Here is an 18,188-nt window from a genome sequence, read left to right as displayed (position 1 = left end):
GTTTAACTCAACAAACTGAAGAAATTCTGCATCAGTTTCCGTTTGGGTCGGGTTCATTGCCGGTGCGCTATCTTGGTCTCCCCTTGCTGACTAAGAGAATGACAGTGTCTGATTTTCTTCCACTAATCGAGAAAATAAGGAAAAGAATAAGTTCTTGGACGAACAGGTTCTTATCCTATGCAGGGAGACTGCAATTGATCAACTCAGTGATAACTAGTCTCTCGAACTTCTGGATGTCTGCTTTTAGACTCCCTAGTGCTTGTCTAAAGGAGGTGGAAAAGCTTTGTTCTGCGTTCTTATGGTCAGGTCCGGAGCTGAATGGGAAGAAAGCAAAAGTTTCTTGGGGAGAAATATGTAAACCAAAGCAGGAAGGTGGTTTAGGAGTGAAAAGATTGAAGGAAGTGAATCTGGTATGCAGTCTAAAACTCTTATGGCGGATCCTCTCAGCTAATACACTTTGGGTTAATTGGATACAGACCTATCTGATCAGAAAAGGTTCTATTTGGTCGGTTAAAGATTCTACTCAAACAGGCTCCTGGATGTGGAGAAAGATTCTTAAATGTAGAGAAGTGGCTAAGCAGATGTATAGAGTGGAGGTGAAGAATGGGAGAAAAACCTCTTTCTGGTATGAATCATGGTCTTCTTTGGGATGTTTAAAAGATCTACTATGTGACAGAGGATACATTGATATGGGAGTTTCGATTGATGCAAGAGTTGCTGAATGCAGTCGGCATCGAAAGAGACACCACAGATTTCCTATTTTTAATAGAGTTGAAGAGGAGATAGAAAGGTTCAAAACCAGTGTAACGGAAGAGGAGGATGTTTCACTATGGAGGAATAGCAAATGAGTATATAAGAAATCTTTCTTATCAAAGGAAACTTGGCAAGTGATTAAAGAGAAGCATTTATCATGTTTCTGGTCCAGGATGGTTTGGTTCAAGCATGCTACGCCAAAGTTTTCATTTATCCTCTGGATGGCAATGAAAGAGAGACTCACTACTGGAGAAAGAATGAGCAGATGGGGAGGAAATGTTGACACTGCTTGCGTGTTTTGTCAAGATCCTTTTGAGACTTTGGCTCACTTATTTTTTGAGTGTCCATATTCTTCTCAAATATGGGAGGTGTTGATGAAGGGAGTAATGGGTATTCGTTACACATCAAATTGGAGGAGCATTACTCGAGCAGCTTTGGATAATACCCAAGGTAAAATCAAGCTATTTGTGGTGAGATATGTTCTTCAAGCTGCTGTACACACTGTGTGGAGAGAGAGAAACATGAGGAGGCATGGTGAATCGCCATCCCCAGGAAGCTTGTTGGTTAAGTTGATCGACAAGATCATGAGAAACAAGCTATCAATAATAAGGAAGAGAGGAGATAAGGAGTATGAGGGAGGTATGGTCTATTGGTTTAGCACAAGATGAAGATCTTTTGAGGATGAATTGGAGAAGAAAGTTAGGAGTTTACAGAGGAGTTTACACTTTCAAAGTAAGCTGCAGTTGATGTAAATAATGGTTTTTTGATTTGAATAAATTTAAAAAAAAAAAAAAAAAAAAAAAAAAAAAAAAAAAAAAAAAAAAAAACCCCCCTCTCCCTTCCAAATCTCAGCCAAGCCCGGTTTATGGTACATTATTGAAGGTTGATCTTAATGACTTTTGCAGTGTACCGCACTTATGACATTGATCCTGATCATTGCACTGAACCTAAGTGTTGGATTCTTACCACGTGTGGACAACTCTGCTCATTGTGGAGGATTTCTGGCTGGTTTCTTGCTAGGGTTTGTCCTTCTTCTTCGTCCGCAGTACGGATACGTGAGTCCCGAGTATATTCCTCCTGGTTATGACATGAAACATAAGAAATCAAAATACAAGTGTTATCAGCACTTTTTCAGGTTTACATCTCTAGCCATCCTTCTTGCGGGGTAAGTTCACAAAAAAAAAAAAAGACTCAATGATTGTCCAAGAAATATGTAAATGATTCACCTTTGTGTTTGAAATCTCTGCAGATTCATTGCGGGATATGCTAAGCTTCTCAGAGAACATACCGTAGGGAGCGAGCCATTCAGGGATGTCAATTAGCATCTTGTAGCCAACCACTGACACATTCTCTGTAAAAGATCATTTCACAATAAGATCCCAAGATTTTTCCATATTTGATACAAATATCATCATCAGAAAGGTTTATACATTTGACGATTCAAAAGTACTACATATGTAACATGCATGTTCAAAGGCTGTTGTACCTATACAATCTGTATAAGAAAAACATATAACTGTAGGAAACATTTTTCATATACTCTGTTGTAGCAAACCAAGATCAAAATCAATGATGTATTCTTAGATCTCACATGAATCAGGCCGACCAAATATAGCCATACCAGTTGTTTGTTACGTATGTTGGATAAGCTTGAAGATATCTTAGGATACAAGTTTCCTATTTTGTGTCATGTTTATCTAAACGAGATTAGGAAATATTTAAAAGGGTTGTTTGATTAGGATTAGGATTTATTTAGTCATATATATAGAGATGCATATGTGTTTACATCTCTTGTGAATTGTGTGAAGTGATTTTGTGATTTGAGCTTTGAGTGATTAATAAGAGAAGAACTTCTTATTAAGGTTTGTTTGTGATTCAGTATTTGGTATCAGAGCCAAACATATTGACAAACCCTTCGACTTAGATCAACGACGAACGCGTACTAAACCTATTACCATGAGCGACATCAAGGAAGAAAACGAGATGAGTGGCGCAGAGACTAGACCTTCTTCTATACGATTTCCTATGCTAAACTCTACAAATTATACAGTTTGGGCAATGCGTATGAATATTGCTCTCAAGGTGAACAAACTGTGGGAAGCCATCGACCCGGGGAACAAGGCTGAGGATAAGAATAACATGGCTATTGCTTTGCTGTTCCAATCCATCCCTGAGGCATTGACGCTTCAGATTGGAGATCACGACACGGCAAAAGCTATGTGGGAGGCAATTAAAGCAAGACATGTCGGCGCAGAGAGAGTGCGAGAAGCAAGGCTCCAAACATTGATGGCGGAATTTGACAGACTCAAGATGAAGCATGAAGATACAATCGATGCCTTTGTTGGCAAGTTATCCGAGATATCTTCAAAAACTGCGTCTCTAGGAGAAACCATCGAAGAATCAAAGCTTGTAAAGAAATTTTTGAAGAGCTTACCAAGGAAAAAGTACATACACATTGTTGCTTCCCTTGAACAAGTTCTTGATCTGAACACAACAAGCTTTGAGGATATTGTTGGTCGTTTGAAAGCATACGAGGAAAGAGTTTGTGAAGAAGATGAAGAAAATCAGCAAGATGACCAAGGGAAATTAATGTATGCTAACACGGAATCGCAGCAAGGTAGCTATAATGGCTACTGCGGTCGTGGTACGAGAGGACGCGGAGGTCGCTCTAACTGGCGTGGAAGAGGTCGAGGTCGTGGAAGCTTTCATGCGCAACGAGATGCTTACAAACAGAGCAACGGACAGAACCAGGGTCAAGAAAGAGATATATCTCATATCACATGTTTTAGCTGCGATAAGCGTGGCCACTATGCGACTGATTGTCCCGATAAGCTGCTTAAACTACAAGAAACTGCTGAAAACAAGACTCATGATACGGAAGAGGCCGACAATTTGATGATGCATGAAGTTCTCTACCTTAATGAAAAAAGGTGAATCCAAGTGGTTTTGAAACTGAACTTGATATGAAGAACATGTGGTATCTTGAAAATGGAGCAAGCAATCATATGAGTGGGAACCGTTCTTTCTTTGTGAATCTAGATGAGACAATCACATGAAAGGTAAGATTTGGAGACGATTCTCGAATCAATATACGAGGAAAATGATCTATTCAATTTATCTTCAAAGGAGGCGAGAAGAAGATACTGCACGACATATACTTCATCCCGGACTAAAGAGCAATATCGTTAGTTTGGGACAGGCCACTGAAGCCGGCTGTGAAGTGAGCATGAAAGGTGATGTTTTGATGTTGTACGACAGACTCGGTGGACCAATGGTGAAGACAACTAGAGCGAAGAATAGGCTGTACAAAGTAAGGCTAGAGGTTTATGAAAGCGTGGAATGCTTGAAGATAGTCATGACCGAGTCAAATAAATGGCATGCCCGGCTCGGCCATGTCAACACAGAAACGATGAGGACAATGATCAAAAACAAATTAGTCGTTGGCATCCCAGGCATCGAAGTTGAGAAAGAGACATGTAAGTCATGTCTACTTGGGAAGCAAGTAAGACAACCGTTTCCAAAATCAACTACATTCCGAGCATCACGTCCTCTTGAACTCGTCCACAGAGACCTGTGTGGACCCATCACGCCATCAACCCAATCACGAAAGAGATATGTGTTTGTTCTCATCGATGATCATACTCGCTACATGTGGACTATTTTGTTGTCAGACAAGAGTGAAGCATTTGATAAATTCAAATGTTTCAAGGCGGTAGCAGAACAAGAAATAAAAGGAGAGCTAGAGACGTTTAGAACAGATCGTGGTGGTTAGTTTATGTCACGGGAATTTCAAGAGTATTGCAACAAGAATGGAATAAAATGACATATGACAGCACCGTATTCTCCTCAACAGAATGGGGTTGTACAGAGACGGAACCGAACACTTCTCGAGATGACTAGAAGTATCTTGAAGCATATGAACATACCAAATGATATGTGGGGAGAAGCAGTCAGACATGCTACCTATCTGATAAATAGGATCACGACAAGGGCCTTGCAGGGAATGACGCCATACGAAGCTCTACGAAGTAAGAAACCGAACCTCTCTCATATTCGAGTATTTGGCTGTGTGTGTTATGCTAGGACAGACACGATGGGACGAAGAAAACTTGATGATAGGTCGAGAAGATTAGTTCACTTGCGAACCGAACCCGGTTCAAAAGCTTACCGTCTGTTCGATCCGTCTGTTCGATCCGTCTAGCAAGAGAACTATAGTAAGCCGTGATGTTGTTTTTGAAGAAAATCGTGTATGGGACTGGAACAAGACGACTACAAGTCCACTTGAAAGCGACACGTTCTCGGTTGGTTACAATTTAATAAAGGAAGGAGCAGAAGAGAGAGTCTCTGAGTCAAATGATATTAATCAAGTTAACGAAGAAGATGAGTTAGGCGATGAAGAAGACGATAATGTTGAAGCTTCTGAGAGTGGTCAACCTGAAGTACGTAGATCATCCAGAACCGTTAGTAAACCAGCATATCTCGATGACTACATCCTTGTTGCCGAACTAGAGTGCGAACGTATTCATACAGGAAGCCCCTTTATACATCTGCGAAATTGTTTATAATAGCATCTCCTACACATTCAATTTTTATTTCAAAATGGAGTTTAGATTAAAAAAATTTCCAATCTACTTCAAATTTAACTCCATTTTTAAAACATGTTGAACCGGTCCCGAGGCGGTTACACTTACTGCCCCCGTAACTCAGCCGGAGCTGTTTGTGTGTATATATATTGAGCAGAATATATATATATATATATATATACACATACATATCCAGATGAATTACTTTTAAAAATATTTTACCAAGTATGCATCTTTCTTGTAACATTACAATTTCTAGCTCCAGAGTGTATGAAACACATTGAACAAGAGGATAAATAAATAACACATCAAAGACAAACCGAAGATAAGGAATATCAAAAAGAAAAGAAAACATGTAGAATGATCATGGCTCTATTACAATCCTTATGATGAGACAATCCAAACACTTACATAAGCTTCACGTCCTATATATGGTCGAGAAAAGTGTAAACCTTTTTCCCTCGTATTCCTTGGATTTCAACACTTCTGCTAGTTTTCCTCTGGAGATTGTAGTAAAAAATATAAAAAGGGTCGGATACATATTTGGGAAATAACACAATTTCATTTGTACCAGTCACTCTAACAGAGTATAACGTGTCCTCTCTAACTTCATTACTCAAGATGGGAAACTTGTAAGTATGCTTCGACAATTCTTGTTTGTCGGGGTCTTGTAGAACCCACATGTCAAAACTTATACTGCTCCAAAAGCTATACGACCTTTCCATCATAAGTGAAGCCAATTTACCTTTATAGTTTATCAGAGTTGTTGTAGTATCCACTGCTCCAATGGAACTTTCTCTAACTCTAACAAAGTTGTACTTCTCAGATCTAACGTCAAAGCATACAATCATAGAAGCTTTGGAAAGTAATTGATCAGCAGCTTTGTAGTACAAAACACCACTGATGCATACACCACCAGAACTAGGTGAATGAGGTGTACCACATTCAATCGTTCTCCATGACATTTTATCAGTTTCTAATGTCAGAACTTGATGCTCGTCAGAGATTGCATGGTCTACTTCACATTCCCACGTTATTCTCAATACCTTGACTTGTTTCTCAACCGGATCATACCCCAAATAACTTTTTATCCAACTAAGTACAATATTATAAGAGATGATGAAGCTTAAGCTCGAGAGAGAAGATGATTGTAACAAACTTTTCTTATCTCTTTTATATGGGAAGTTTATTAAAATGACTCAAATTAATTGTGTTATTACTAGAGTGACTCATATTTTTTGAAAATTATTAGAATATTTTTCAGGTCGAAATTGCCCTTATCCATAGTTTTAACAAAAAAAATCATTACTAAAGTACCCTTACCATTTGATCGTCGGCAGATTTATTTTCAAAAAAATAAATCTATCGAGTAATAAATCTATTTATAAAATCTGTTTAGAAAAAGAAATCTACTGTTAAAGTGGTGTCAGATTTTTTAGAAACGTCAGATTTGTTTTCATGGTAGAGTTAATTGTCCGATTTGAATAGAAAACATATTTTTTAATGATATATCTGGCGAATGAGGTACCAGATTTGTTATAAATGGTAGATTTGTGTGATCGACTTATTTTCTTATGTTCGACTTATTTTCTTATGACAGATTTATATATTCGACTTAAAATGGTTGGTAGACTTTTTATTTTATGTGGTGACAGACTTTTTAATTTATGTTGTGGCAGATTTGTTGACTGAAATCTAGGTTTATGTCAACCAAACTTAATTTAATATTCAATTTTGAATTGGTGAACGTGAAATTCTTTTTCCTTTCCGCCTCGAAATGGGAGCAGGTTTGAAAAAGATCTTAGAGTGTACATTAATTTCAAATCTGGTTCATTTTTAAGTTAATTAAGATCATAATTAGGTAATTTTTTGGTGTCGGTCGTCATCTTTTTCATCTTCTTTTCTTTCTTATCAAGTTGCTCTCTTTCATACTTGTAGCTAAAGAGGAAACTAGATATGAGAACTTTGTGAAAAAATCATACATAATTCTAAACACATGTTCTCTTAAGTGTTAAGTACACATGTTCTCTTAAGTGATAAGTATTCGATTTAGTTTGAGACTGGTATTACATTAGATTTGGCGGTATTACATTAGATTTACATGTTGGTCATTTGTCTTTGGTGGTACATTACATTTCATTAAGTTTTTTTTGTTTTTTTTTTCAGAAGTAGGTCTAAACAAGCCTTTATATACATCTGAGATCACACAAGTGAAAGAAACCACATACAAACCTTATACATCCATCCGAGAAAAAGTAAAACCATACAAGTAAGACATCCCCACGGAAGTAACAAAAACCTACCAAATAATACATCTATCCAAGTCAAACGTACTAATAAAACTACTAAATAAAATGATCCAAATTACACGTAACTGTCCAGTTGTTACATCCCACCATCTTATGTTTCCTGATCTCTCCCATAACCTGAAAAGAGAGCAAAATATGATTTCCAATGCAGCACTTCAGTTGCAATGTCGTTGCCGTCAAGATACTCACGCTTCCATCATCAAAAGCTGCATACTCTTGCTGGTAGCAAGCTGTCAGGAAGCCGCAGAGTACGAAGCTGAGAACGTTCACTTATCTCTGCCAGCTTCGAAACCTTAATCAAACCCAATGTCATAACCAAGCTTAAGAAAAAACATAATCAGTCTCTCGAAGGAATGATGAAATTGGAAATTAGGGTTTTCAAAATTAAACATTCAATCAAACAATATTTGTTAAAAGCATGTAATAAAAACTTGGAATTGCATAGATTTAGCACTTACGGTTTCAATTTTGTCAATTTAAAATTGAACCCAAATAGGAGCTAGGGCTTTCTTGAATCAAAGGGATGACGGCGACTTGGGGAAGACGTGACGAAACGGATGTCGGCTGTGACAGAGAAGATGTTGTTGGGGCCGGAGATGGATAATGAAGAAACCGACTCTCGAGAGGAGATTACTCCGACTTCGGTCGTTCTCTATTTATTTTTATTAATTTTAATGGAACTTTTGTGTTAATGAAGTAAAGGATGGTTTTGACGTTATAAAAAAAAGTAAAGGATTGTTTTTTAGTACATTTGCTTGTTGCTTGTGTCATTCTAGTAATTACAATTTTATATGAATTAGTCTAGTAATTCTTAGTATAATTGGAATCATTCTAAGTAATTCTCCTTTTATTAATATGAAATGTAATCTGAATACAGTTTATATAGTATGATGTTCCTGGTTTACTTAACATATTAAATCAGTACTAAACCACACTAAACCAATACTAAACATTCATCTACTCTAATATTCCCCCTCAAGATGGCAAGAAAATCGATTTTAAAGCCATCTTGCCAACTAGGGATGTTGTGATGGGCAAAATTACCCGGCCCGGCCCGAACCCGAAATAAACCCGCCCAGAAAATACCTTAAACTAAAAAACCCGAAAATAATTCGGTATCATTAAGGTAACCAGCGAAAAACCCGAAAACGTTAGGGTTACCAACGGGTAACCCGTGAAAAATCCTGCTTTATTGGCTGGTTTTAAAATTTTTGTGGGTTTTTAGTTAAAGCTTTATAGTTTTAAACTAAGTTTATATGTATTGAATATTTAATTTTTAATCATGTTTTGAGCTTTATAGTTTTAAACTAAATTTATACATAGTAAAGAGCCTCATGATATGTTGTTAAACGAGTTCAAACCCACCAACATTGACTTATCTTTTGCAAAATTCAACCTTGATCCAGTTCAGTAGCCACGAACACTCAGATAATCTTTTGCTCTATCGGAATTGTCGTCGTCGCATCGCAGCAGAGAACATATCTGATTTCTTAGATCCAAGATTCGTGACTGTGGGCAGGGAAGAGACAAAACAAAATTAGGGTAAAAGAAAACGTAAAACGATGTTGTTTTACTTAGCTTTCTTTTTAAAAAAAAAAAACCCATCGGGTACCCGAAACCCATAGGTAAACCCGATAGGGTAATTTATAAACCAAGACCCGCTAAAAAAAAAACCCGCGAAATTAAAAAACTGAATATATGGATTTTGGATTTTAGATTCCAACCGGGTTTAGGGTACCCTATTGGTAAAAACCCATTGATAACATCCCTATTGCCAACAAAAGAATAGAATTGAAGAGAAAATAATTAGTAAATATACCAGCAATCTGATGAGTGGTCTTGACATGAAGAAGCTTGATGAAACCTTTGAGAAGCCGTTCACGGACTTGGTGACAATCAAGCTTTATATGCTTCAAGCTCTATATGCTTGGTTCTTTCATGGAAAACAAGGTTAGTGGCTATATGAATAACTGCAGTGGAGTCACAGAAGAAGGGAACTGGTCCATATTGTGGTGCCTGCAACTCGAGCAAAAGACCCAAAACCCAAATAACCTCTTGTGAACCATATTTCATAGCTCTGTATTCGGGCTCAGCAGAAGAATGAGAGACCGTATGCTGTTTCTTAGACTTCCAGGAGATTAAAGATTGACCAAGAAACATGCAATATCCTGAACGTCGAGACTCCAAGCACGAGGCCCAATCAGCATCAGTAAATGCTTGCAAGACCAGATTAGAATCCTCTGAATAGAAAATACCATAGCCAATCGTTCCTTTCAGATAATGAAGGAATTTATAAGCAGCCTTGAGATGAGTCATGGTTGGAGCATATGTAAATTAACACAATTTGTTCAGAGCAAACGTAATGTCTGGACGTGTAATGGTCAAATACATCATACGACCAACCAATTGTTTGTAAAGACAAGCATCTTCGACAACTGATTCCGCAGAATGCTAAGTGAGCTTAAGACCAGGATCCATAGGAACTAGAGATGGCTTGCAAGCTAATAGTCCAGTGTATTTGAGTAAGCCAAGGGTGTATTTGCGTTGACAAACAGAAATCCTTTTACTTGAGCGAGCTATTTCAAGACCGAGGAAGTACTTTAAAGTACCAAGATCCGAGCTTGAAAGCATTTCCCAAATCGTCTTTCAGTTGAACAACATCATCATCATTATTACTTGGAATAAAGATGTCATCCACATAAACCAATACTGCAGTGTACACTCCATTAACATTGTGTATGATATGCATTAGACTTCTTGAAACCAAGCCGGATTAGTGTGTCACTTAGTTTTAAAAACCACGGTCTTGAAGCTTGCTTCAAGCCATACAATGATTTTAGGAGTTTACCGACCGCATTAGGTGGAAGAGTTTCCTCCTCCTTTGGTGTATACCCTGGTGGGGAAGTCATGTATATTTCTTCTTCCAAGTCACCATTCAAGAAGGCGTTGGAGCTATCTAACTGAGAAGACTCAATTTCTTTGCAGCAGAGAAATTAAGCAAGAAGAGTTTTGACTGTTTTCATTTTAGCAACAGGAGAGAAGGTGTCAGCAAAAGTTAATCCCCTCCTCTTGTGTGTACTCTCTAGCCACTAAACGTGTCTCGTATCTCTCAATGGTACCATCTGCATTCACTTTTATCTTATAAATCCATCTGCATCTGATCGCACGCTTCCCTGGAGGTATAAAACAAACAATCCATGTGCTGTTTCTTTCCAGAGCTTTTAATTCTTCATTCATAGCTTCGGGCCATTCAGAAAAGTTCTTGGTCTGCTTGAATGAAGTAGGTTCTGGAATCAAAGCTACAGAGCATATGTAAGCTTTGTATTTGTCAGAGAGATTGTCAAAAGACATATATGCAGAGAGGAGATAAGGAATTTCAGTTTCATACTCAATGACATTGCAGTAGTAGTTTTGAAGATATGCAGGTAACTTTTAAATTCGTTTGGTTTCATGTACTCCAGTGTCAGGAGTGGAACTAGTATATGCAAGTGGTGTATTCATGACTGTAGAAGAATCAGGGTCTAAAACATGAATTCTACTTGTAGATGCAGAAGCTCCACGCACAACATCTGGTTCTTGTAGAGAAATGAAAAAGTCAGTGTACGATGGTGATTGACCTTGAGCATAAAGAAAGATATCCTCATGAAATGTGACATTTCTCGAGATAAGAATCTTGTTGGTTTCAATATTCATCACTTTATAACCTTTGAAACCAGCAGGATAGCCAAAAAATATGCAAGGTTGAGCTCCTGGTTGGAACTTTTTTCTGTTCTTAGGTGATGTAGAACAGTATGCAAGGAAACCAAATACACAAAGTCCTTTGTAATCCATTTCTTTTGAAGTAAGCATTTCAAACGGAGATTTATCCTTGAGCAGAGGAGAACGTAGACGGTTGATAATGAAGACCGCAATAAGAACACAGTCTCCCCAAAACTCCAAAGGAACTTGTGATTGAAACATTAGAGCTCTTGCAACATTTAAGATATGTTGATGCTTCCTTTCGACTACTGAATTTTGTTCAGGAGTCTCAGAACAAGAGTGATAAGGGACAATCCCTTTCTTTTTGTATAAATCTGCAAACTTCAACTCAGAAGCGTTGTCAGATCGTACAACTTTCACAGAGACTTTATACTGATCCTCAACATTTGAAGAAAATCTGGAAACACAGTCAGAACTTCATATTTTGTGCGAAGGAGATACACCCAAGTTACTCGACTGTGATCGTCCACAATGGTCAAGAAGTATTTATAGCCTTCTGTAATTGAGACTGAGAAGGGACCCCATACATCGATGTGAAGGAGATCAAATATGTTGGCACAAACATTGTTGTTTGAAGGAAAAAACTGACATTTCTGTTTTGCAAGACGGCAAATTGAGCAATGAACAAGTCCTTTATTCTTTTGTTTCAAACCAAGTACATCTATAATAGATTATGTTTTAGACATAGATGGATGGCCAAGTCTGTTATGCCACAAATTTGTATCGAGAACAACATTAGAACAAGAAGCAAACGACAGAGGAAGAACGCTTGATCCTGTAATCTCTGCTGTGTCAAGAACATATAGATTTGAAATCTGTTCACCCTTCCCAATAATCAATCCCTTGGTAAGTTCATGTATCATACAAGAATCCGGATCAAAAGAGACTCAGAAACCCAAATCTTTAGTGAGCTGGCTTACACTGAACAGATTTAACCAAAAATTGGAATATAAAAGACATTCGATAAGGCTAGAGCATTATTCAGTCTTATACGTCCTATTCCTTCAATCTCTACTCCAAAACCTGTTGGTAAGGTTACTGAAGTGCTCATTGTATCAGACATCTCAACAAATAAACTTTTGTCATGGGCAACGTGATGTGTAGCTCCACTATCTATTATCCAGGATTCTGAACAGAGAGCATTATTTGTTCCTCGCAGCATGCCAACAAAGCATAGAGTAGAAGAAGAAAATACCATAGCCGAAAGTGCAGTGATCGTTCCACCAGAAGAAGAGGCAATGCAATTACTCACTTGAGCTATCTGAGATGTGAGCTGTGAATTAAAGTATGTGATAACCTCTTCACTCTGATCTTTTAATTTGTAAAATTCTTAACCACACTTAAGACAGAATCCGAGAGAGCTAGCTAAGCAACTAGAGGTTTAGTGGAACCAACATTCTTGTTTGAGGAGGACTGCTTCTCAAACTTCTGTTTCACCTTATGCTTGAAACTAGCTGGATACCCATGAATCTTGTAACATGTGTCAACTGTATGACCATTATAACCACAGTGAGAACATACTGGGCGAGATTGTTTCAGTGGAAAGTTTGACTGAGTAGAATTAATCTGAGGAGAAACTGAAGCATGAACACTGACTTGAAAAGTAGAGGCATTATGAATTGGCATAATGTTACGCTGATTGTGATCTTGATAAAGAAGATTATAGATCTCAGAAAGCTCAGGTAGCATCTTCTTCATGATGATTTGACTTTGGATAACTGAATAAGAGTCATTCAAACCAGCTAAGAACTTTATAACTTTGGCATGATTGGATTTAGTCTTTGTGGCTTTGCAACAGTCACACAAGTTGTGATGCAATTAGCGCCATCCAATTCATCCCAAAGAATCTTGAGAGTAGTGTAATATGTTGCCAAACCCAAAGGACCTTGCTGCGGAGACCATATCTGTTGTGAGAGTTAATATGACCGTGGAAGGTTAGTGATATGAAACCGAGTCAACAGATCCTTCCATATTTCAGCAGCATCATTGAACCTGAGCATACTTTTGTAGATCTGTTTGGATACAGTATTCAATATCCAAGATTTAACCATTGAATTGCATCTAGACCAAATCCGGAAGTTGTGATGAGATTCAGCAATTCGCACAATCGAACCATCAATAAAAGCAAGTTTGTTCTTAGCATCCAAAGCAATCTTCATAGCAATACTCTAGTTATCATAGTTTGAACCATCTAAAGATTCAGAGATGGTAGATAGACCTGGATTATCGCCATTCGTGAGATAGTAAGGTGAATGAATGCTATCGGGAGATAGTTCATCAGATCGAGGTGAATCAGGAGACGCTGGAGGTGATTGTTCTGGAATAGGAACACGACGAGCTGATGTTGCACTTTGTTTGCCAATACGGCGTGCTGATCGTCGTCCAATCACCATCGTATCGTCGATTTCACAGATGTCGCGTCTTCAGCGGAATAACTGAAGAAAACGATGACGGAATTGAACAACAAAGAATGAAGGATCAGGAGAAGACGAAACGGATCGGTTGAGGTTTGAGCCTTAGCGCTCTGATACCATAATAGAGATGATGAAGCTTAGCTCGAGAGAAGATGATCGTAACAAACTTTTCTTATCTCTTTTATTAATATGAAATGTAATCTGAGACAGTTTATATAGTATGTTGTTCCTGGTTTACTTAACATATTAAACCAGTACTAAACCGCCCTAAATCAGTACTAAACATTCATCTACACTAATATATATATATCCACATGTTTCAAGGAGAAAAAAAATCTAAATGTATGCCAAATATTTGGGATCGCAATGAAGAAGTTAGAGGAGATGTAGAGGGTGAACAACAACAAATATAAAAATAGAAGAATGACACACACACCAGATACATACATTCAAACATTGAGTTTTCTCAAAAACACACACCAGACCTTGTCTTATTCTTTTCTCTTAAGCTGAGTTTTAATTTTGTTCATACCTGTGATCTTTCAACCCGATATTCATTAATACAGTTAATTACTATCATTACATTTCTGATTACATAGTTATTATTCGAAAGAGTTTTGTGTCCTAAAATCTTTCTTCCTTAATATACTAGGGGCATTGCCTCCGCGCAAGCGCGGGGTTGTGGACAAAGTTCTTATTTCATCTCAATATTTGTTAGGGTTATTGTAGTTGTGAATTTTGCGTTTTGAGTTGTTTTCAAGTTTTTTTTATTGTTATAGGGTTAGAGTTGTGATGATGAACTGTGTATGCATTGTTCTCGACTTATGAAGGACTAAACTGTGTTAGTAATGTGATTGATATAGTTCGTATTGTTGTTTGCTGTGTCACTAAGACTTATTGTTTGTTTGTCTTTTTAATTTGTTTCTTGTACTGTTGAGAGTAAATAAATTATATTAAAGTTGTTGAAAGTACATTTTGTTTCTGGATATTTTTTCTCCGGTTTAGTTGTGTAAGTTGCGTGTATTAAGTAATAATTTTTATTATCCTTATTATGTTTGTTATATGTTTTTATTTTATTTTTAAACTTGTTGCTCTTACCAGACCTTTAAAACAAATCGAATTTATGTATTTTTCATAAGAATACGATAGCATTGGCATGTTGACATTGGACATGTAAGCTATTTTTACAAGACAAGAGGAGTGAGCAGGTGGAGCTGTTGTTGCCGCCTTTGTGTCTGTCGGGATTATCTCTTGTATCTCATGTTGTGGCTGTGTTTGTTTATCTTTTATTTGATGGGTAATATGTAAACAAAAATCATTATTAGTTGTATTTATCAGAGTTCATAACTTACCCTGCTTTTTTTGTTTAGGTAATTTCACTGATATTGGTTGTCGTCTTCGTCTTCTTCGTTGCGAAAGTAAGTTTGTAAATTGTTAAATAGCTGGCCATGTAGTTTGTATTTGTTTAGCTGACTTGATGAATGTGTCGTTGCGAAAGTAAGTTTGTAAATTGTTAAATAGCTGGCCGTGTAGTTTGTATTTGTTTAGCTGACTCGATGTATGTGTTGTTGCGAAAGTAAGTTTGTAAATGGTTAAATAGCTGGCCGTGTAGTTTGTATTTATTTAGCTGACTCGATGTATGTGTCGTTGAGTTTTAGTTGAGGTGATTGGTTTGATATATTTGTTTCGAAGTTTATTTCTAAGATTAGACAAAAAAGAGAGATGATCATTAATGATTCGTCTTTTTTGGAATTCTAGTTTTCGGTGTTTTGATTGTTTGGGCTGTTGTGGTTTCTTTTAAGCTGTAAAATAGAGGTTTGTGTAAAATTAGTTTGATAAGTAAGAGAGATAAATAGACGACCACAGAATTTGGGTAGGAAATATTTTTGATTATTGATGTTAGCACAATATAGATAATAATATAAAGGGAATTGTGTGTTGATTGTTTCTTACAGATCAATGAGGAGACGGATAACGACTCGAGTTGTTTCTTTGCTAAGGTCAGAGCCTTGGACAGAACGGATTTGTCCAACCACATCTGCGAGTTTAAATATCAGTTATGATAACGAAACATATTATAAACCCATATGAAATATGATAATATACCTCGGAGTCCTAGGTTTGTATTCGCAATCATTTAGAAATTGTCAAACAGTCTAATTATGATTGGAGATTGATCTGAGGAGCACCCGTGATGACTTCATCAATAATAGTTGGTGAGATGAAACAAATGAGAAATGGATGATCAATTATCTTGTACATGCTTGAGCACCTAGCAACCTCAAAACGATCGACTTTCACAATGGAACCGGCTTTCAAAGATGGCATGTAATGATTAGCACGTCCGGCGGGGAGGTTAGAGGCTATGCTCTGACTACTACGACCAACATGGAGAGACTCAAAGGTTGAGTGACGGATGCCGGGAACGCTGGTTTGAGGAACTGGAGAGGCAGAGAGACATTTTCTAGAAGATCGTTAAAGCTAAGAGGAATCAATGAGTTTTGTGGAGATGCAGATTGGGTTCATCAAAGATGAGAATTATATATACAGGGTTTACAGAAAGGCTACAAATCAGAAACATTTAGGATCAAGCGATTTAAGATGGGGAGATGAAGAGTTCACCAGTGAAAAAATAGATTACGAACAGACACACAGTGCAGCTCTGTAACTCAGATTTGTCTAAGACAATGATGAAAAGAACCCTAACTCTTGTAAGACAATGATGAAAAGAACCCTAACTCTTGTTAAACGAAGATAGTTTATAATATGGAAAAACTATAATTTTTGTTTTTTCATATAACGTGATGAACCTCATAATACACTTGTAGGTCCGGTCCACTGAAAAAATCGAAGATGCAAAGATTTCCGACCTTCGGCCATCAATGTACAAAATATTTTTTAGTTTAGTGGTATAAATGTTGGTGTTTACATCTCAATAACCCGGGTTCGAGCCACAGGCTTGACACTTTTTTCACACTTTTTAAAAGTGAGACTCACCAAAATGCTGACGTATCGTCTCAGGAAAGACTCAACTGAACTATTATATTATAGATTATAAAAAAAACACTCTAAATACTTATTGTGAATCTTAGATTCACGCTAACTAAGCCTTTTTCACTTGTATTGATCGTTAAATTTAAGTTAGAAACAATAAAATTTAATCCTCAAACACCTTTTGTCGAGCGCCTCCTCACCGTGTAGGACGCATCGCCATTGCTCCTCTCGGTCCTCAAACTCCACATGGTCCCAATCTACCTCACCTACAAACACTACCTAACTCACCAGTTCAAAATCCTCGATAGCAAAAATTTAAGCTAATTCTGGTTTTCACTATTCTTGAAATTCAAATATATGCATGAAGAATTCAAATTAAGAATGAAGATGATTTCATTGCAGCATCATCAATCACTTGATACTTGATGTTGGTATCTCCTCTACATTATTTGTGAAATGATTTGCACATGTGACATCACAGCATTTAATTTTTAACAAAAAAATGATGATATGGCTTTTGAAAAAGTTTGACATGACACTAATATAATTATGACTTGTACAATTTTTTTATAAAGATTTATATTTTTGGTAATATTTTTAATATGGTAATGACCATTAATTTATATATCCATTAATGCAATTTTTGTATTAATTTTTATTTTACCAAAAATATTTACATATAATATTAATTAATAACTCATATATCACCATTAAATTAATATATATATATATATATATATATATATAAATTAATATATATATATATATATCAGTTAACTAAAAAAAATAAATATAATTACAAATATATTTTTAAGTCAATTTATATATCATATTTTGTGTATATATGTATATATAATCAAAATTAGTTGTAAGTGTGTATTTACAAGTACAAAACTAAAGAAGCACTAATCAAATAATTGTTTTTGATATTTAAATGATTGGAATTTTATTTAAATTTATCGGTTCATTATATTAATTAAAAAATTAATTTTAAGAGTTTAACATATTTTAACGAAAAAACAAAAATCTAAAGTTTATAATAATTAATATATATTTAAAAATATAGAACTATATTTAAAACTACATGTTAAGAGACATATTTAAAACAAATAACCATTAAATACAATACAATATAATTTTAATTTTTTTTTATAAAATGAAATCTTTTTTTCTTATAAAAATGTAATATTAACTTGATTGGAATTTAATTAAAATTAAAGAAAAATAGGTAGACCAAATCAGAAGAAATAAACTACAAAAGAACACATATTTATGGTTTTATTTTTTACCGATGAAGTTAAAATTTATAAAATAATGTCCAAATGTAAACTAATTTATTTAAAAATAAAATAATATTATATTTAAATTATTATTTA

General features: G+C 36.1%; 1 protein-coding gene across 1 annotated transcript in view; it reads left to right on the top strand.

Annotated features, from left to right (window-relative positions):
• The window catches only part of LOC106299161 (RHOMBOID-like protein 5), an 8,095-nt gene extending 5,798 nt beyond the window's left edge, over positions 1 to 2,297 (top strand). The window contains exons 4-5 of the mRNA XM_013735294.1: positions 1,659 to 1,918; positions 2,003 to 2,297. Coding sequence (XP_013590748.1) covers positions 1,659 to 1,918; positions 2,003 to 2,075 — 333 coding nt within the window. The 3' untranslated portion in view covers positions 2,076 to 2,297. The remainder of the gene's footprint in view (positions 1 to 1,658; positions 1,919 to 2,002) is intronic.
• The last annotated feature ends 15,891 nt before the right edge of the window (positions 2,298 to 18,188 follow it).

The sequence above is a fragment of the Brassica oleracea genome, chromosome C6 (assembly GCF_000695525.1).
Source record: "Brassica oleracea var. oleracea cultivar TO1000 chromosome C6, BOL, whole genome shotgun sequence".
Classification (NCBI taxonomy): Eukaryota; Viridiplantae; Streptophyta; class Magnoliopsida; order Brassicales; family Brassicaceae; genus Brassica; species Brassica oleracea.
This window is presented reverse-complemented; position numbering and strand designations above follow the sequence as displayed.